The sequence below is a fragment of the Aquila chrysaetos genome, chromosome 3, assembly GCF_900496995.4.
Source record: "Aquila chrysaetos chrysaetos chromosome 3, bAquChr1.4, whole genome shotgun sequence".
Taxonomy (NCBI): Eukaryota; Metazoa; Chordata; class Aves; order Accipitriformes; family Accipitridae; genus Aquila; species Aquila chrysaetos.
The window spans coordinates 41,586,522-41,608,003 of record NC_044006.1 but is presented as its reverse complement, the minus strand read 5'-3'; the positions used below and the strand labels follow the sequence as shown (position 1 = coordinate 41,608,003).

At 49.8% G+C, this 21,482-nt stretch overlaps 2 protein-coding genes across 2 annotated transcripts; both read right to left on the bottom strand.

Annotated features, from left to right (window-relative positions):
• Nucleotides 1-4,408: 4,408 nt before the first annotated feature.
• HOXA10 (homeobox A10) lies at nt 4,409-8,144 on the bottom strand. The gene is made up of 2 exons (XM_030009236.1): nt 7,313-8,144; nt 4,409-5,910 (listed from the first exon to the last, which is right to left on the bottom strand). Exons 1-2 carry the CDS (start codon nt 8,142-8,144, stop codon nt 5,636-5,638), a joined length of 1,107 nt encoding a protein of 368 aa, XP_029865096.1. The 3' UTR covers nt 4,409-5,635.
• Nucleotides 8,145-17,609: 9,465 nt separating this feature from the next.
• Nucleotides 17,610-20,162, bottom strand: HOXA11 (homeobox A11). Its single transcript, XM_030009452.2, has 2 exons — nt 19,439-20,162; nt 17,610-17,934 (listed from the first exon to the last, which is right to left on the bottom strand). Exons 1-2 carry the CDS (start codon nt 20,127-20,129, stop codon nt 17,702-17,704), a joined length of 924 nt encoding a protein of 307 aa, XP_029865312.1. The 5' UTR covers nt 20,130-20,162; the 3' UTR covers nt 17,610-17,701.
• Between the last annotated feature and the right edge of the window lie 1,320 nt (nt 20,163-21,482).

Here is a 21,482-nt window from a genome sequence, read left to right as displayed (position 1 = left end):
AGAGGAGCCGGGGCTGGGCGGCGGCGGCGGCCGGAGGGGAGCGGAGGGGGGCCGCCGTCCGGGCCGGGAGGGAAGGAGCGCGGGCAGAGCCGGGCGGCGGTATTTGTCACGACGATTAATTCTTTAACTATGCAGGGAAGTCAGCGGGGGGAAAGGGGAGAAAAAGCCCCGTCGCCCCGCTGCCGAAAGGCACCCTGCTTCTCAGGGCGGCTATCAAAGGGGCGCTCGCAGTCGGCCGTCCCGCATTCCGGTGAATCGAATTTATGTGCAAATATAGTTATTTATTTGCTGGCACCTCCTTTGACTGGAGGACACACGCTAGCGGCGTCGGAAACCGAGCGGAGGGTTACAGTCCTCCGCAGAAGGAGGGGAGGGTGCGCGGGGGGAAAGTAAGAGGCGGCCAGATCCAAGTCCAGTGTTAGGAATTAAAGTCGTGGCTGAGCGCTTTGCAAATATGCCTGTGACCCCCCGATTTTTCGCCGGCGGACGCTCACGCTGCTCATCCCCTTGGTTGGCGAAGGAGCGCCGTCAATGGGATGCAGGGGGCACAAAAAATCTCCGCGAGAGGCTCGATTTACCCGAAATATCTTTTATTGAAAAGAGAGCCCAGAAAATGGAAGGGACGGCCTGAGGAATAATTAAAATCACGTGTAAATATTGTGCATGCGAAAGTGTGGTTCTAATTAGTTCTACATCGCTATGTGGGCTCTCTCTCCCCCTCTCTCTGCCCCTCTATCCTTCTCTCTTTCTTTTTCTTTTCATGTCTTCCCAACAGTTTAATCCGAAATCTTACAGAGATCCTATTTTAACAACGCGCTCTCCCCCTATTCAGGATTACAAAGGCCCATAATGAAACTATTATCCCCCATTAGAGTTCGAAAATTACGGAACAGTCGCAGGATCTCCACAAACAAGGAGCCCGTTATTTTCTAACAATTTAAAAAATGCAAATAAAGCTCTCCTCTGCTATTTTTTGTGGCCATTGTATAGACACGCCGAAATAGAAAAAAATAATTGTATTTCTTTCCTGGAAAGACGGAACTCGACGTCATTTGTATTTATTATTAAGAGTCAGCTGTGGTGAAATGTGATTGTAGAACTTCCTTTTTCCATTCAGAAAAAATAATCTTAGCTGCAGGAGTCCTGGATGTTTATATTCGAATTTGGGTTCTCAACTTGCAGCGGGTTTCATTTTTTTGGTTCCTCACCAAAAATAATAGCAAATGAATAACAATAACAATAACGTTTAAAAGAACGTGCCTGCATTTTTATTTCCCTGTAAAATTCTGCATTTGCTCACTGCTGGCATCCAAGCGGCAGGAGAGGGTGTACAGAAAGCAAGAGATAAAATATAGCAAATAATTACAGACATTTTTCACGCGGTCACGTTGCTGATCATAACGCTGGAGCATTCGCCTCTCTTTTTCGGCCTTTTAGACGCATTTTTCCCCAAAGTACATTTTGCAGCCGAGCCACGAAGGCTACTGGGGGCAGCGTGGGCTTCGTACGGTTGGCGTTGGGAATTACTTAAGGTTTTGGTGGCTTACACTCTCGGAGGCAGAAGACCCCAAGCAGGGCAGACACAGACGTTCACACCAAACTGCGATATGAAATCGGAATTCCCAGGAACGAAGCACCGCTGGAGCGATCGTGCCTGAATAAGAATGCTCCCTGCCCTCCATCCCGATAGAACCAGATTAGCAGGGCTCCCATTCCGCTAGCTCTTACCCCAGGCTGCAAGGGGAATGACCCCGTCGGTTTTTAAGCGAGGGGCATCCGCAAGCCCTGCTGCATCAGCCACGCACCGCGGAGGCGCGGAGTGTACGCGGGCGCGGGGCAGGAATCCGCGGGAGTTGGCGATCTTTCCTGAACGGGAAGTTCAGGATCGCCTTTCCCCAGGGCTTCCTGCCCCTGCAAACCTCTCTCACGGAATCGCCAGTGCTACGAATGCACGGAGGTGTTTTGGCAGAGCGGAGAGAAAAAATGATTCAGAATTTGGGGGAAGCGGTCCAAAATCAGGATGGTGCGATTCAAGTGGGAAATAAAGGGCAGAGGCAAACCTATGTACAAACGCCGTACAGGCACGCACAGACATATAAGCTGTAAATACACTCCCCGTATGTACATGGACGCAGCAGATAGCCCGTCAGGCGCACAGTGTGTGTAGAGGCAGACACAAGCACTTAAATTTGACTGCAACGTAGAGCTCGGCTCCTGCCCCAGCCGAGGACATCTCCCTCTCTAAGGAACCGGCTAGGACGGGTCTGGCTAAAACCCGCTATCCGAATTCCTCTGAGTTCCTGCAGCCCAGCCTGGAGTTTCGAAAAAGTTTGTAGGTGGCTTTTTAAAAATTATTATCCTTAATTTTTAGGCAAAAATGACCACGGTCACTAAAAAAATAAATAGAACTAAAGCCCCGACGAGTGCGTTTGCTGCCCTTTCCCCTGCCTGCCTTTCCGCTGCCGAGGAAGCCCCGCTCCGCCGCCGTGCCGGCGCTGGCTGCCCGGCGGAGGGCCCGGCGGGAGGCCGCCCCTGCCCGCGGTCGCGCTGCGGACACAAAAGGCGGCGGCGGCGGCGGCGGGCCCGGAGAGGTCGCTGTTGCCCGTTCCGCCGCCGCGGAGAGCGGCCGCGCCCGCGCCGCAATCGTGATCGTAACCGAGGCCTTGCGGGCCGCGGGGCAGCCGGCGCCCCCGGGCAGCCCCGGGGGAGCGGGCCCGACGGGCGGCGGCGCGGGGCCGGCCGAGCCCTGCGACAGGCCCCGGCGGGCACCAGCCGGGAGGTCGGGGGGGGGGCTCCACTGGGGGGCGAGAGCCCCCCGCGAGTGGGGTCCGCCTGGCCGCGGGCGCTGCCCTGCGGGGCCTTGTTTGTGATGGTGCGCGGAGCGGGGCCGGCAGACTTGATCTCTCCCCACCCCCTCCCCCGGGCAGGCTTTTGCGTCTCTGTTTTTTAACAAATCCAGACAGAAAAATAAAAACAGCCCCCCTCGCGCACACCCACCCACCCCCCCCCCTCCACCGCCCCCCGAGCTCGACCCCGGCCGAGCAGAATGCAAAAACGCACCTGACCTTGAATGCAGCCTACGAGATATATTAAAATCCCGCAAGCAGGCAGGGACTCGCTTAGGAGCTAGCTAACCTTGAAGAACTTGTCAAGCTTCCCCCCTCGGCTGCCGTGTTTATCTGAGGAATCAAAGGAGGCTCCGTTGCAGATGGGGAACAATGGCATTGGGACTTGACGCCCACAGATCACTTCAGCGCTAAGATTTCTTCGGGCAGAAAGGACCCTCGCACCAAGCATACCTGGTGATGATATCAACTGAAGTAATTAAGGCAGTTTCGTGCTGTAGAGAGAAAGGTGGAGCCCCAACAACATGAAACTACCTAAACCACAGAGCAGTTCTCAGGCGCTAATTATTACTTTCCCCATTGCCGTGGTCCTTAACGCAAGGATCCCGCTACGAAAATAAAACCAGAAACGTGACTAAAACATCCCTCTCGCCCGCCCGCCCGCCCGCCCCGCCGGCGCCCCTCCGCGCCCCCCGGCCAGCCTCGGGTGGGTTAATGAAAACAAGAGAAAAATATAATAACAATCCTCCCCCCCCCCCCCCTCCGCCCCCGAGCCGGGCAGCTTTCCCCTCTCCATGCAGATGCAATCGGGAAGAAAAAGGCCGTGCACGACAAGGTTACATCATGAAAAGCTAACGGCTCCCAAGAAGCCCGGGTTCAAAGTCTGTCCCCCCTCCTCCCGGCACACATATACCCTGCACGGAAGCATTAGCTGTCGCTCCTCTCCCAGCCCTCCTTTTGCCCTTCCCTTTGTGCAAGACCCCATTAGCTAAACATGCAGCAAAGAAGGGAGGATGCAAAGAAGCAGCTTGGGTGAAATAAGCTCTTCCGCATGCAGCCAGGTAGGGAATAGCCTTGTCTGGAGGGGCCCACTGGCAGGGAGGCGAGGCTGGGGGTCCCCCCCTCCCCATGCGCTCACCTTTACGATTTCTTCTCAGCCCTGAGATAAAGCTACAATTTTGTCACCGTCCTCTGGAGTTAAAGATCTCCGCACACTTGTAGGTGTTTGATAAAAAAAAAAAAAAAGAAATCGTTTCCCTACCCTCCAGAAATAGTAATTTGCTTCCTCAGTCTATGCAGCTCCTCAGTCAACTGAAACCACTCGTTCAAGACAGCAACAATCCAGATATACTAGCAAGTCATAAAACTGAACAAAAGCCGACAAACCTTAGAGCACCATCGCTATATGGCCCAGACAAATTACGACCGTCTAGGTAATATTTAAATAGATTCCTAAAGTAATTGCAGGGGGTTTAGGCAACTATTCCTGTTGTAAAAGTTCTCGAAGACATAAAGTAGAACCTGAGGATAAACAGTCACAAAAAGAGGTAAAATTAAAAGGATTCATTCCACGGTTTTTTATTCTTCTATGAGAACATAAACATCGTTTTTTTCACGCACAGCAGCATTACAATATTAATTTATTCCGATTTAAGGTAAGAACTAGATATAGCTAGAACTAACATTTATAATAACGATAGAATGCATTTGCTTAAAACAGTATCGGTATTTTAATAATAATAGACATTTATACATATCTGTATTTATAGTTTTTCCCCTTCTCTCTTTTTTTTCTCTTTTTAATTTTTTTTTCACCTATATGTTTGACCCTTTAATGCATGTAACTTCACAGTATAAAGGAAGACGAACATATTCTCCCTCGCGATCTCAGACTCTGGCTCAGAATGTCCTTCTGATGTTCAGGATATATACTTTTCAGTGAAATTAGTGAGGAAAAAGTGACTACTTTCTTCTCAAGGGGGAATTTCTGTGTGCTTGTCATGCGTTACCAACGGTAACGCTATTTATAGACAAAAAAAAATCACTAATTCCACATATTTAAGCAAAACTACATTAAGTAAATATCTACAACCAGAAAGAGCGAGAGAAATTCAGAGGTAAGTGTCATAATTTAGTCCATGAGCAACACGAACTCTTTTATACCTTTAAAGAGAAGAGATTTCATTTTCCTGGCCAATTTTAAAGCTGTGATATTGACTTTTAAGGTAAAGCAAAAAAAGAATCGCCCTTAACACCCGTTCCCATGAAGCCCTTTTAAAGGATGCCTGCATTTCATTATTGTAAATCCTGGTTTTCGAAGGAAAAAGGGGGGAGGGAGGAGAAAAGGAAAACAGAGGGGGGGAAAGATCCCAATATATAGAAATTTGGCAAGGCTTAAATTCTTCGATCTGCAGCTACATACAGTCCAAGTTACACCGCTTACAATTTAAAAGAATGCGCCTTTAACCAAGCTTTTTTACTTTTCAGAGAGAGAGATGGGGGGAAAGATATTTGCAGCTCCTGAAATGGTATTTCTGTGTCTCAAAGCTTAAAGGAACAAATCGGCCCCGGGGAAGGCTGAAGGAAGCGGGGAGGTTCACGCACGGCATTTTGTGCATTAGCGTGGCTTTAGTCCGCCCCCCCCAGCCCACCCTACCCCAAAGTAGCTCTTAAGAGGTTAAGGACATACTGAGAACGTCTAAAATCGTTAATCCATACAGGTGCGGATGACTACAGCCTAGGAAAATGATACTGGCTCTTTAAACCATAAAGATGTGTTTATAGGTTCATCAAGAGAAATTAAAGTTGGCTGTGAGCTCCCGAATCCTATTCTCTCTGTTCATTTTCTTCAGTTTCATTCTGCGGTTCTGAAACCAGATTTTAACTTGTCTGTCTGTGAGGTGGACTGTGCGGCTGATCTCTAGGCGACGCTCACGAGTCAGGTACATATTGAATAGAAACTCCTTTTCCAGCTCGAGAGTTTGATGCTTGGTATAGGGGCACCGTTTCTTTCTGCCACTTTTTGCCGTGAGCCAGTTTGCTGCATTTTCTCCTTTTGAATTGCCTAGTTTTGAGAAAGTAAAAAAGGGACGTTACCAGCGGGTAGGAGGCAAAGAGCTGGGGGGGGGGGGGGAGAGGGTGGAAGGAGCATCCGGGTGTGTGCGCGTGCGGGGCGTTGGAATGTGGGGTGTCCTTGTGGGAACCGAGAGCTTCAAAGCGGTTTCCCAAAGGTCCTGGATCCGCCCGCAAAAATCTGCCTCTGCTCACAAGGCTCCGAGCAGCCTCCGGCGGGGCAGCGTGGCCCGCTGGGTGGTTCATCTCCGACCCCCCAAAATAGGCTTTTACCCGCTCCCCCTCGGCCGCTCCGAGCCCACCGTTGCTGGGGGGCGGCTTGGTGAATGGCCTGGGGTCTTATTTCCCTCGCCCCCCGAGCCCCGGCACCTGCTTCCAAAAAACAAACCCCAAACCCCAAAGCCTGCGGATCTGAACTTTCTAAGTGTGCTCTGGAGGTGGAAAACAAGGTGAGCTGGGGAGCCGGAGCCTCCCCGCCTCCAGCCCCTGCCTTCCCGGGGAGCTTCGCCCCTGCCCTCTCTTTTCCAACCATTTCGGGGGAGGAAAAAAAAAAAGAAAGAAAAAAAATCCCCCGTTGCAGGGTGTTTATTTCTATCAGTGGAACCGGCTGGGAAAGAGGTTAACACCGATCCCTCGATGGCTCGGAGTGGTTCGTGGTTTGGGGTTGGCTCTCTAGTAGTTTTCCGCTTTCGTTTTTTGTTTTGATCTTATTATTTTCCAACGGGGCGCCTGAAGGAATAACAGGGCGTCTGAAATGCGGCCGGAGAGAAGAGCCTGAAAAGTCTGCCGCCCAGGGAAGGGGAGTTATTTTTTTGCCACGGGGACCCGAAAGGGAAATAAATAAGCGAATGAATAAATAACAACCCTATTATCTAGTGTAGACGCTGAAGGATATTCGCGGTGCATTCATCAGTCTAATTTGATAGCAGTTCATAGATGGCACATTTCAGCGCGGCTGTTATTCCGAAAAGCATTCTGGATCGTAAAATATAACTTACCGCGTTAATAGGTTTATTTATTGGCACTGCCTATTGCTTATTTTGGATGCTTTACAAACATCTCTGTTATCTGGTAGGCACCTTCACATCACAGGGGAAAGATTGATCTTGTTTTTCTATACGTTTAAGCAGCATGCAGGCTAAAGTTGCCCAGAGCGGAGGCTCTAAGGGTTTTAAACTATAGGACGGACATTAATTTTTACGGCAACCCCATGCCCGAATATTACAAAGTTCAGAAGGTCAGTCTGAGCAGCGCTTCTTGGCAGCCCCGCGGGGCAGCTGGGATCCTCCTTTCGCATCGCGATGCCACTATGATCCTCAACCGCTTTTTTTTTTTTTTTTTTCCTCTCCTTTCTCCAATCCTCACCACCACCATCACCATCACCATTCGCTTACCTACGGGCTCTTTCTCGGGAGAGGCTTTGCTGCTCTCTGACGGAGCTGGAGAGAGCTCCTCCGCGGTGGAAGACGAAGCCTGAGTCTCGTCCTCCCTCTGGGAGACGCACGCCAAGGGGCTGGGGGAGCGCTCCTCGTCCTCCTTTCTCCCCGCGTCCGGGCCGGGAGGCAAAGATGGAGGCGTCTGGAAGCGGCCGGGGGGCTGCGGAGCGAAGGGGGCAGCCCCGGCCGACCCCGCGCCGTAGCTCTTGGAGGTGCCATAAGCCTGGGAGAGGCGGAAGTAGCCCGGGACGGGGACCCCGCCGCCGCCGCCGCCGCCGCCGCCGGCCGGGCTGACCTCGGCGCTCAGCCGGGGGAAGGGAGCGAGGTCTGTGGCGGCCGAGCCCTTGGGGCATTTCTCTGAGTCATAGAGGCAGTAGGAGCTCTCCTCCTTAATGCTGGGAGCGAAGGAGCACGAGGTGGCCTGCTGGCTCTCCGGCTCTTCCATGCGACAGGACCGGGGGGGGTCTAGCCACACTTCCATCCCTGACACGTAGGGGTGCGAGCCGGAGACCATGCTTTGAGAAGTACCTTCATTGCGTTTGCCCAAAACGGGGAAAAGTCCGCAGCTTTGCAGCCCGTAGGACAGATCGGACGCTTGTGGCAGGTAGATCCCACTGTTGGGATAGTAGCCGCCTCCGCCTCCGCCTCCGCCTCCTGCTCCCGCCGCTTCCCCTCTGCCCGAGCTGATCAGGGAGTCTACCAAAAAAGAGTTTGCAGCCGGGCTCTCGGAGCATGACATTGTTGTGGAATAATTTGGCGAAGGGAGCAGATAGCCCTTTCTGGCTGACATTTCTTGTGCAAAACATGCTGAATATGATTAGAGATACCCCCGCACCACGGCAGACGCTTGCAGCCAATGGAAGCCCGGGCCTCCCCAGCAACCCCTCCCCGTCTGGTTTCGTATGCACCGAGCTGCTCTCAGGTCGACCTCTGAATTTGGGAGATAGATGTATATTAATGTGTAATATGGATTTCCATACACACAGGCGCGCACGCTTCGCCCACATGGGCGAGTGCCTGCGCCTGGGCGGGAGCTGCGCTCCCGGGAAGGGGAAGGAGCGGGCTTCGCTGGTACTCACTCCAAGTTTCGCTCCCCTCTTATCGCACGCACCGCTATAAAATAGCCCGGCGGTCCTGATGTTTATTATACCTAGGCTGAAGCGGTGTCCAGATGAAGCTTTTACTGTCGCTCCTCTCTCCCCGCGGTTGGGCTTTCCGGCAGCAATGCCTGCTCATCTCCCTGCGCAGCCTGTGTGCCTCACGAAATTAATAAAGCCACGGCTCGCCCGGTGTTTTATGCTCAGGCTCTGCTCATTTTATTTGATTGTCTCGTTTTTTAAGAAATAAAAGACGTGTTATTGTTTATCACGGATCATTGGAAACCGTAAAGGGGCCTGGTGCCTCTCGCGTTAAACTACCGAGGAAGGGGGCTGCTTCCAGCCTAACATCACCGCCACGACGCCAGGCTGGGCTTAAATTTCCTGGAGATAAAATGCTCGCTGCCGCGCTGAAGAATCTCTCAGGGAGCAATGCCACTCCGGGAGGATTGATTGTGCGGTTGCAGCTCCTAATGCTTTAGTTAACTCTGGATTCTTCCCGAGGTCTGATTACCATTTAAAATATAAAGCCAGGCATATGCCACAGAAAGAATCCAGACGCGAGCAGTTCAAATAGATCCTCGCAGGATGCTGCGCACCCTGTTTATTGATGTGTTTATATTTGGACGATCATTTTTATATCTCCCCCCCCCCACACGCCCTCCATTTGGGTCCTTCGCTTTTCGCCTCTTCAAAAGCACCGTCTCTTTCACAAGCGATGTACTAAATAATAGAAGGAAGAGTGAGTAGATGAATCCTGAGATACTAGACAGCCCTGTCCAGTCAATATGCAATTGTGGCGGAGGTAGCAGACAGATAGCAGACAGACAGGGACGCAGAGAGACAGATAGATTTTCTAATGAATCGCTTAATGATGGCTTGCTTTCACTTCCACCATCTCTCGCTCATGCCATTTTGAAGTCGCCGCACCGCCTGGCCCGCGGAGCTAAGGGCTCTTTAGTCCAAGGGGAGCCTGGGGCTGCCCGGCACTGGCTGCCCATCTCTGCGGAGCGGGGATAACTCCCCTCTCCCCCACGCTGCCCGGGGCAGCAGCGGCCGACCGGGCTCCGCTTCCAGCAGGCCCGGCGGGGGAGAGCGGCTGCCTGCCGGCCCTCAGCGCCGTCCCCGGCCAGAGCCGCTGCCTGGCACCCGGCTGCCGTGCCCGGGAGGGCGCTGGCGGCGGCGGCGGGACCGCTGCCTTGCCGGGCGGGCTGGCGGAGGGGCGGGCGCGACACCCCGCATCCCCCGGAGCCCCGCATCCCCCGGCGCCTACCCTTGGCGTTCAAACCGTCCCGGGGAGCAGCGCGGAGCAGGGGCTGGGGAGGCCCTTTCCCCCCCCGCCCCACGGATCTGTCAAACCCCACGTGGCCTCGTCCCTCAGCCCTTGCCTGCCCCGAGGAAATGCTTTTTCCACGGCGTGACATTCCCCCGGAGGGGTCCCTCCTTGCGGCGGGAGGCGAGTGTCCCTTCCCGCGGGCGAGCCGAGCCGGCGGGGCCCTCCCCGGCCTCCCTCCGCGCCCGCTGGAAGCGCCGGGGCAGGCAGAGAGGCTGCTACAACTTCGCAATACCCATAAAAGCTGTACGGAAAGGCGTCTGACTTTTTCCGGTGTGATGGGGCGAGCATCGCAGTGCGGCTTCCTTCTGACCGGTCCGTGGCATGCGGTGACAGGGGTAGATCCCACAGCCTATAGAAACCCTTCGAGTTTTTTTGTTTCCCCCCACGTTTCCTCCTGTAATATTGTTTGTATTTCCCCAACCCGGCTAACCCGGCGATGTGTTAATGGGCGATGGACAAACCCTTATCAGATTCCTGTGAGGGCCATATCACTGCTAACAAAATTAATACCGTATAAGGCACCGGTTTATTGGCTGGTGTACAGGAAGGCTATTATCAATAGGCTTAGCCTTATAAATACAGATCTAAATAAAATGAAACGTGAGCCCCAACGCCGCCTTCCAAATACATTTCACTACACAAGTCAGGTATAAAAATTACTCCGGGGAAGTCCGCTCTTGCGGTATGTTTATTTTGCATTTGCCAAATTAAATAGAAATGGATTGCAAACCTAAAAGCCATACGGAACCGAGGAGCAACACTTGAAATCCTTCCAAAGCTGTTTTTAAAATAAGCAGCTCCCTTTTAAAAATTGGATTAAACGGGGGGGGGGGGGGGGGGAAGGCCTATAAAAGTACGTTGCAGTCCTCCCCAGCGGACTAAAACGACTAGAAATGCATCGGAAGGAACAGGAGTTGGCTGCTTCTCCCTCTCTGCAAGCTAAGGCAGGGAAATCAGACAAAAGGCGCGGAGGCCAGGGACGATTTTGAAGGTTTTAAGTTCTCTTAGGCTCCCCTCGTAGGTTTTGCGGCAGAGGGCTGGGGTTTGCCCCCCGGTGTCAGGTCCTGCGGGAGCTGCCGTCGGCGAGGCCGTGTGCGGTTGTATGGATTGCAGTGAACGATGCCGGTGTGATGGTCAAGGCACTGACTCCGTCTAGATCATGAACTCAGCTCGGCGTTGCCTTATCTCCGCTTTCTTTAATCGCTAACAAGGCCAAGGCAAATAGTAACCAGCATCATCAAACCCAGTGAAGTAAAACTAATAATGTTCACTTGATTCGTAACTATAAAAGATAATGGTCAATTCTGACTAAAGTGAGCTAATTTGGCATGCGCTGGGTGTAGCTACTGCATTTCCAGCGCTTAACAATGTGTCCCTTGGAGCTTAACCCCTATTTAAAAGAAATTTTAAAGAATATTGTGGACGCCAGGGGACGAGAAATACTTTCTTTTTAATTCTACTTCTGTAAGTAAAGCTATCCGAGGGTCTATAAAACCGAGCAAATAAAATTCTGATAAATATCAAAACCGGCGAGAAGGTGCTTTCGCGGAGAATCTAAATTCACGGCGTACATAGACAACACTATCAAAATAAAACTTTATTGATCTAAGAAAAATATAATAGATGCATTAATAGCGTCGTTAAGCCGTTTTATTGGTTGGACTAAAATTAAAAACAAAAAGGGAATAAATAAAAAACGACAGCTCAGCCTAAGCAAACTCTGACTGGAAATCTCAAAATGTACCGTGTTAAACCGTGATTTATCTTTTTATTATTGGCCCGTATAACCCAAAAGATCAGCGCTGTTAATCCAGAGACGCATTTTGCGAGCTAATTAAAATATGCTTTTATTTGTAGACACGGGCAAACTGCAATTTGTGAAAACGTAAATGGCCTTGCCGGCTGTTACAGGAGTGCATGTGCCGCCTGTCTGAGGATACAGCCGTGGATTACATTTTATACAGATCCAAAAATTAATGCAATCAGGGTATAGTTATTTAATATTGGAACTGTCAGTTGTCAGGAACGTGCGTGTGTGCCAGATTCCTCTTTTCCTTTTTTTTCTTTTTCTTTTTTTTTTTTTTTTTTTCTGGATTTGCTCCAAAGAAGGCGGATTTCAAACAGGAGGTTTAGGAACTGCGTCTGTGCCAAGTTAGGTGACAAATGACGGCCCCACTAATTTTATCTTTACTAGAAATTCTTTCACCCTGGTGGTGGTGGTGGGGGAGGTTGGCTTGTTTTGGCGGATTATCCTGTTAAAAATTAGGCTGAGATTTAATTTTATTCCAGCCATCCGGAGGCTTGTTCTCCTAGCTATGTTTTATAGTATATGTGTATCGTTTTACTCATTTGGATTAGGAACATATTTTGCAAGTAATTCTGACGAGCTCCGAATTCTAGCGTGCGGCAAGACAAAATACACCCAAACCAATTCATTAGGGCTTTATCTCATCGCCATTCCTCCGGCACTGGCGAGAACAACGGGGCTTTCTATTGTCCGCAGAGCCCCAAACACCGTGCAGAAGCAACAACGGTATCGGGTTATCTATGTGTCGGGAAAATCTTACATGCCCAAGTCCGTCTTTTAAGTGTACCCCTTCTATTGCTAGAGATGGGCCGCACAGCTGTATTAAGCATTTGAAACTGTATCCCTTCTCCCCTTTTTGTAGCTGTCTTTCCTTTAAATAAGATCTGGATGCATATACAAATATCTTTTTTGGTTGCGGTATAACTTGGCTCTCAGACACACACGTTGGCCTGAAGTTTCGATTTCAGAGCATTTAATGAAAAGATTGTGACAACAACAACCAAAAAAAAAAAAAAAAAAAAAAAAAAACCAACCAAACAACCAACAAAACACAAACCCAAAGAGCTTATGAAAAAGCCTCCCAGGGGTTTGGATGTGGTATGTGAGCTGAAGTTGAGTACACGATTAATTAAACACAGTGTAGACACTAAGTTGGCTTCGCGTCTTCCCTCCAAAACATGCAAACCCCAATCATGTGAAATAATAAACAGTTATTGTAAGAAACAAGCTTGTTTTTTTTAAATATTATCCTATGACCGCGGACGTCAGTAAACAATTCGTAACCAGAGGGCGCTTTAACTGCTGCTGGGGTCCCTTTGATTTATTCAGCCGAGTATTGAATGGGGCAGGGAAACAACAAGGGGAAAAATAAATATTTGATCAAATATGCTGAGTTTAACTTGACTGGTGTAAAATGAAATGTTGCAAAGGGACCCTCAAATCGCCCTGCTCCTTCCCGAGACGTGGCTTCTCACGTCCTGACGTTGCCGAGGGGAGGTCAAAAGAGATCAACGTCCCCGAGCTTTTAATGGAGCATCTTTGATGAAATCGATAGGTTCCGATAATCATCTAAAAACTGCTCGCTGCCGACTGAGCATGTGCTTTTAACTACACTTGCAACAGTTCCCTGGAAGCACAATTTTAAAGGGCGCTTTCTTAAAAAATACTGCAGGCAAGTTGCATTACTTTACATACGAGAGCAAGGAAAAAATGATCCCCGGTTTTTTTTCCCCCCCTCGGACAGATATTTAAAAATTGTATACGCTCTCCTAAGAAACATGTGCATTAAAATACGTAGCCAAACCAGTATCTCCCCCATATAATACCACCTTTCCTCCCGCCCTTCTCAAATGGAGACATAACAAAAACATGTGAAACTTTTATGGGCGAGAAAAGTAACCTGGAGTTAGGGATACTCGTACCGAGGATAGAGTTTCAAAGCTACAACCCAGACCAGCCCTGAGCACATGAGAATGTGTGACTATTGTTTGTTTACAGCCCATGTGCTGCTTTAGAAAAATAGATAGATAGATAGATAGATAGATAGAGGAAATCCAAATCTGGTCTTGCACGAACATTGACTTAATATGCAATCACATGAATAGTTTTTAGCATAAGTGTGTCAAAACTTGTTTACCACAATCTGTGTCCAGCTGCAAAGAAGACTACCCTTTAAAGTTACCAAACGACCCCAACTAAACTACGGTTCAAGTCCAATAAGACCGTCAGAATTGTCTGTCATTTGCAGTCTGCGTTGCCATAGATCTATTTGATTGAAGACACCTACTGTTCCACACATAAATGTCAAGTTTCATAATATTTCCAGTGCTACAATTTTTTTATAACTGGAAGAAAGCTACAAGTTACTCTGAAAAAATATTTCCAGATAACGTGGATTTTCCACGCGGCTGGCCAAAACTTTACGAAGAGAAAATAAAAGGTCAGCTGCAACTTAGAAAGTCCCTTCTATATTATTTCACATCATAATCACCAACTTTTTGCATCGCTTCCCCTCCCTAAGGTTCTTTTTCCGCCATGCTCAGTGGTCGGGGCAGGGGCCACCCCAGCTCGCTAGGTACCACTCAGCTCACCCCACGCTTCTCGCCCTTCTCCACGCAGGGTAGACGTATAAAACACTTACCTTTGCGCATTTCCTAATTTTTAGGAAATTTTAACTCCACCGACAAGCCCCAGCTGCTCCCCCCCCCGGCAACCCGAGCGCCTTTTTGTAACGCGGAGCCCGGTTAAGTGCAATAATTACCCGTGCGGCTCCAGGGATGCAAAATGAACAAAGGCCAAGATTTTTTTTTTTTTTTTTTCCTCCCTTTGCAGGGCTGCTCCCCTCGCCCCGGGCGGCTTTGACATTGATCTGAAGATCGCCATCTTGTGGCAAAGCAACCCCAAAACCACCGCCGCCGCCGTCCGCCCGCCCGCCCGCCCGCCCGCCCGCCGTCCTGCCGCGGGGCCCCGCGGCAGGACGGCGGGCGGGCGGGCGGGCGGGCGGGCGGACGGCGGCGGGAGGGCAGTGTCCGTTCACCTTCCCGGTATAGAAACCTCCTGGCGAAGCTCCGTTGCCTTTATAGGGATGCATTTCAGTACAGGCGAGCGGACGAGTCACGGACACTTTTTTACGGCCACATTGTCACAGCAACACAGAGGATGCGATTTTATTGGGCTAGGAAATCAAAACCCCGAGCAGAGAAACTCCATGGTTTAACTGTCTCTGGGATTGGCTATGAATGCCAGTTAATTTTTAACCAGGAAAGGAAGCTTGCTGGCTTAACTTTCATTGCCATTCAGCTCTCCATCCGTCCCTCTGTCCCACTCCCACAGCCCATCCATCTGTCTGTCTTCTTTTAACTGGCATTCCCCCTTGCATACTAGACAAACAAACAAACAAACAAACAAATTCGCCTCCCCCCCCCCCCCCACTTTTTAACATTTCCTTTGGGTAGCCGTTGTCTGGCCGGGTGGCGGTTGTCAACAAAGGCCCAAAGTCACCAAGTCCTTCACCTCAAGGTTATGGGTGATGTCCAAGCAATACAGAAGTTCAAAGCCAGTAAACAATACAAAAACAGAACGTACTTTCTTCTCCCAATTAGGATTAGGGTCAACATTAAAGATTCAAACACTCTTCCCAAAGCACATTCCTATCTCAGCTATTGTTTGGGGTTTGGGGTTTTCTTCCCTCCCCCCCAACTTTCTTCCTCCAGTCCTCCTCCCCCTCGCCCCCCCGCCCGCCTCAGTCCACTCCCTCCCTGCCTTGGAGATCAAGGACAATTTCAAACAGTCCATTTCCACCACACCGCCATGCGGATTTTTTTTTTAATTTATTTTTTTTCAAAGACAACCATTTTCTTAGGGCTCTCATGCTTCTGGCCACATCCATCGTCTGGCTTGGACCTTCCCTTTGGTGCCGGGCTTATAAAATCTGCCCCAAATGCTACCGACACCACAAAGATTTCCCGAGCAGTTCTGGACACATGTGGCGGGGAGCAAACAGCAATGTCACATCAAACCCTCGAGCATAGGACCTTGTCCTGCCGGCGTTGGCAGGATAAGGAAAAGGCCTAACACACAGTGAGCTATGAACATGCTTAATTTTCCTTTTCCTGTGACCCACTGAAACGATGCTTGAACAAGCCTAGGTTCACTTGTTAACTCCAGAGTAGAAGATCCAACCGCAAAGTTCACCCCAAATGACTGAACAAGGTCATGAGGAATTTCGGGTCCCAGAGTTACATCGGATAAAAGAACATGCAGTAACGTAACACCAGAGTAAAAATATAAAGTTTCCATTTTTTTATTTTCCTTGTGCGCTGCTCCACTGTATACATGCAACCAAATACTTTCGCATATTAAAAGAAAACTGTATATACATATAGATGATACATATTGAAAACAGTGATGTCATATAAAGATATTGCATTTTGTGAACCATGTCAAAGAAATTACATCCATTTGGCAAATTTATTAATCAAAAAACATTCTTATCACCACTTTGTTGCACATGTAAAGAAATCCCACACCCTTTAGCCCCAAAGGAACAAAAAAAAAAAAAAACAGGAGAAAAAAAAAAAGGCATTCGAACAAAATAGGTCATGGGTTCTTTTTTTATTATTTACAAGTCTTGTAAAACACCGTTCCTGTATGAAATATACATTCAGATATTCTCAACAGCAAATTACCTTAACGATAGAACACCGTATCCTTTGTAAACTGATATAGAATTTTAAATATTTTCCTTTTTTTTCTCTTTTCTTTTTTTTTTTTTAAATTGCATTTTTTTTTCACGCTTTGGTTCCTGCAGGGAAATATATATATTTATAGATATTTAAAATAACTCCGAACAACTCTCCATTCTTTGCATATGTCGACTGGGCGACAAAGTAGAGCTCGTGACATTTAAAGTAGACAACAACAAAATTACCATATTTACATTGTTTGGCTTCTGTTTAAACTCCTCACTAGTCACCTTTAAATGAACATGCGATCGAGTTATTTTAATGATCCAATGTTAGTGCATTGCACAACTCCAAGTTTCAATTAAGTGTTGTGTGGTATTTGCTAAACTGTCGTTCTCCACAGGTATTTCCTGAAGAAAGTTTGCGAGCCAGAAGCCAGAAGGTTAGTTTCCTTTATGGAGTTGTTTCTTTTAAAACGCTGAAATTCACACTTTTTTTGCTGTTTTATATTTAGTATTTAAATATGATTTGTCTCAGAAAAGATGGCAACGCTTAGTCAGTTGTCATAAATAAAACGAGAGCTAATTAAAATTTGCTAAATCTTTTTTTTTCAGTGATTGTTTCTTTACGATATATGGCGAATTTATACCTGATTTTTTAAAGTAAATAATTAAGTCTTTCATTTAGTTCTCTTTCTTCCCCCTACCCCGTCCCTCCCCACACCCCCAAAGGAAACACTATTGTAACCATCACTACATCCATATTACAACTGCTCGCGGTTGGCCTCGGGAAGGTGTAGGCATGTCATCCCCCCCCAACACTCCCTTTAATTCTGCGTGTGTGTCCCCCTCCCTTAAATTCTCCTTTCCAACCCATGGGCAATGCAGCACTGCCTCTAACCTAGACATTTCCCCCTAAGGAAGGACAAAAGATTATTTCTCAGAGTTTATATTCTGCAGTGGTCCTGGTTGGGTGAGCTCGACCTGGCAGTCTCCAGCCAGCTGTTCCGCAGCAGCACAGGGACGAGGGAGGGCCGGGGGTGGGCGAGTCCGGGGACGGAGAGGTGCCGTCCCCGCCTGTGGCTGCCGAAAGCGGTAGCAGGGTGAGCCGCAGTGCCTCGAAAGGTAAGAGGTATGGATTTTGCACTCAGAGGTGACGTGCACGTTTGGAAATGGATGCCATGTGTGTCAAAATCAAATCGCTTCCAGTTGATATGTAAATATATATATATATGCGTATATATATATATATATATAAAAAAACCCATCATTGAAGTTCCAGAGGAGATTTACATGTATGTAAAACCTTGGATTCTTCTAGTCCCGTCAGATACACACCTCCTTCCTCCACGTAACCCCGTGGCTTGACCTTGTCAAGGGCGAAATCTGAATTTAATCTCGTCTTGAAAAAACGCTGTGAGTTTTAAAGTAGTGGATTAGCTGAGTAATATTGTAATCGGTCCCTGTTAATTTTTTTTTCTTTCATTCTTCTGTTCTGAAACCATATTTTCACTTGGCGGTCGGTCAGATTGAGCATTCGGGAGAGCTGGAGGCGTTTCTCTTTGTTTATGTAGACACTGAAGAAGAATTCCCTTTCTAACTCTCTAATCTGATATTTGGTGTACGGGCATCTCTTTTTACGGGTACGTTGTCCACCTGTGGAGCGAAAAAAGGCAGAAGCGTTTGAGACCCGGCGGTGGCGGGCGGCGGGGGCTGGCGGGGGGCGGGGGGGGGGGCACTCAGGCAAAACACCTTAATGTGAAAAAGACGCGTTTTGCCCGCGCCGGGGCCGGCGTTGGCAGGTCCGAGGCCGGGCGCCAGCCCTCCGCCTTGGCGGGTGCGGGCAGCCTGGGACCGGGACCCCCCGGGACCGGCCGGGACCCGCCGGCTCCCGCAGCGCGGCGGCCCCGGGCAGCGGGCAGGGCGAAACCCCCGCCGAGGCGCGGGGATCCGGCCTCGCCGCCTCCGCGGGGAGGGCGGCCGGAGGAAGGGGTGGTGGCGGGGGGGGGGTTCCTGCGGATTTCACGAGCTGGAGGAAAGCCTTTGTAGGCTGCTCCGCCGGGCGCCACGCACACGGAGCTGCCCAGGGAGCGGCCGTCACCTGGCTGCCTGCAGCAGGCAGCGCGGCATCGGGCAGGGGGACCCAGCGCCCGGCCCTCCCCGAGCCCCTGCCCGCTCGGATCGCGCTCTCGTTCCCTAGACTAACCCCGGCTCTACGTCCCCAGCGGAGGAAGAGCCCCTGAGCCCAGGGCTGAGGCGCCTCATCCTCCCCCCGCCGGCTTTTTTTAAAGCACGCTCTGCACCGCATCGAGGTATTCTCCTCTCGATTAGCTCTTACGGTTTTAAAGTTCATTAAGCAGAATATAAAAGGTTTCAGGGTTCAGGAGCTCTTTACACGAAACGTAGCTGCTATGCCTTTAAAAACTTCCTTTTCTGGTACAGTTCATTGTCGAGGTATTTTTTTCCCCGAGCCGTGTACGAGCTTTGCCTTTTAAAAAGTCCACATAAAAAAATCAGACTTTGACAGATTGAATAACAATTGTAAGTAACAAACTGTTGGACAGAAGGCAACACGTAATTGCCACAGTGCCTTAGTAAAATGGCTTCCTTTAGACAAAAAGGCCAGCTTTAGGTTAATTTGTTTCTTTTAATATATTGCTACAGTTCAGGCGGCTACTTTATCTGTTAAACGCTATTCTAGTGCAATCGTTAAAACGGCGAAGGCTTTGAATTCAGCTCCTAACTAGACTTCTGGTGCAACACATGGCTTTTATAAAATCACTGGATTACATTGATATCAAAGGAGTCGGGATCTCCTTTTTTTGCCGAATTTACAGGCACCGAACGTACGTTATTATATTTTCGAGAGTTGACCACAGAGCTCTTTTTTATTATTATTAAAAAAAAAAAAAAAAAAGGAGAGGAAGGAGAAAGAAAAAAAATTTTTAAGGCATCCATTGCCCGGTGGGTATTTCACGGCCAATTTCAGCACTAAACACGTGATCTCGCCTTTTATAACAAAGTTTTGTTGGGGGAAATCTAAAGGCCCTTCATAAACCTTATATGCTTATAAAACAGCATATAAAAATTTAACAGCGGCGGTGCGCTAGATTTCAAGCTGCCTTTCCTAAAAGCGCTCGGGCGCTGCCTTTATACGTACTGGAGCTGCCGGATTTCTCCTCATTGTTGCCGGAAGATGACTCGGGGCTGCTGCTGCTCTCCGGCCGCCTCCGCCTCTCCTTCTCCGCCGCCGCCGCCGCCGCCGCCGCCCTGCCGCAGCCGCCCTCCGAACTTGAAGTTGCCGCCGCCGCCGCCGCCGCCGCCGCCGCCGCCGCCCCGGCGGCCGCGGGCGCCTTCTCGCCACTCTTGTCTACCGGGTAGTCCGCCGAGGCCAGGTTTTCCGCCGTGCCATAAGCCGTCTCGAAAAACTGGTCGAAAGCCTGGGGTAGGACCCCGTTCCTGCCCACCGTGCTATAGAAATTGGAGGAGACGTTGGTGCTGGGGTGGTAGACGTTAGCTGTGTTTTTGCCGAACATCTCGCCCATGCTAGCAGTGTTGGTGGCAGGCAAGCAGTCTCTGTGCATGATCTCCTCTGCGGAGTAGCAGTGGGGCAGATTGTTCCTGGGGTGCCATTTACTGGAGGGATCAATGGCATATTCCCTGAAGGTAACTTCTCTCACAGGTTGGACCTGGGGTAGGTTGGAGGAGTAGGAGTATGTCATAGGGCGAGAAGACGGGGTCTGGGGCAAAAAAGAAGGGAGGCTGGAAAAATCAGGACCCGAGACGTAGTAAGTACAACTTGGCAAATACATGTTAGAGGAACAAGGAACACGCTCATCAAAATCCATCATTAGGGCTACCTCGGCTTCTCCGCATTAGCTGAGCTTAACATGATTCTCTAACGCAGCTGCCTCTTTGAAGCAGATCCGTGAAGTAAGAGATGGGGAGACGTAAGCTGACGTGGAAAGCTCTCCCCGGCGGCGGCAGGGAGGTGCGGTCACGTGGCCCGACGTTGACATTGACGAGCGGCGGGTCCGGGCCCCGCTCCCTTTGTGGCCATCGCGGGGGGAAGCAACAGCTCGTCGCCAGCGCCTAAGGGCGAGCCGAGCGCAGGTCGGCCGGGGGGGTAGCCTGGGGGGCCACAAAGCCGCCTTGCCACTGCCCCACACTTAGCCGCCCGGCCCGTGGCACCCACTGGCTCTGGAGTAGAGAGGCTTAGCAATCCCCCCCCAGGGTTAGGTGAGACCTTTCTGTTTGTTTGTGGGCTTGCTGGGGCGTTCGGCGGCTCGCTGGCAGGCTCCGAGAAGGAAGGAGGGCACAGGAGAGATGCGGGCACGGCTTCTTCTGGGAAGCTGCTTCCGAGCAGGAAACGCTCCTGAAGAAAGTGGCCGCGTTTGGGGGTTTTGGGGGAGTTTTTCTTTTTGGGGGGTTTTTTGGGGCTTTGGTGTGTTGGGGGGTTTTTTGTGGTTTGTTTTTTTTTTTTTTTTTAGTTTGTTTTGGTGCGGTTTGGGCTTCCCCCCTCCCCTCGCAAAAAAAAGGGGGGGAAAAAAAAAAAAAAAAAAGCCCTCGCCCCGCAGGGTTTTTCTGGAAACGTTACTAGGAAGAATGTGCCAGGGTCAAGTCTGTACTGATTTTCATGGTGAATAGATTACATGCTTGCATTCATGTTCACTTCCGAAGCGCTTAGTGTCTTCCTTCCCTTACTTACATATTAACCTCAAATACCCCGCGAGGCTTCAGCCAAGCTTTACTGGAGGTAGTTAACAATGTCGGGTTCCCAGGACGCAGGTTCTCTCTCCTCACCCCCTCCAAACCGTCCCTTACCTCACTCGCAATGCCAGAAAGCCCTTTAAATTGCAGACCACGGAGCTAAAGAGTGTTTGCCGATCTCTCCGCCTCACCGCTGCCGCTAAATGCTTGGAAAACCAGTGGACGTTGGGCTACCCCGGCTTGACAAATACTCCGAGTTTAATTGCCAGAAGCCTAGTTAAAATTATTTGACATACTGTTAACCTCTAGGAACAAACTAACTTGCCGTACCGAGATACTTTCCTTTTTGCTTCATACCGTCGCTGAAGGCTGAGACCCAGGGAGACCTATTTCAAAAACGTGGTTAAACTTTTACTATTGTTGCATGAAAGGGATGATATAGAAAGCGGATTGTACAGGGCAGAGCCTAAAAAGTACTTCTCTGCCAATAAAAA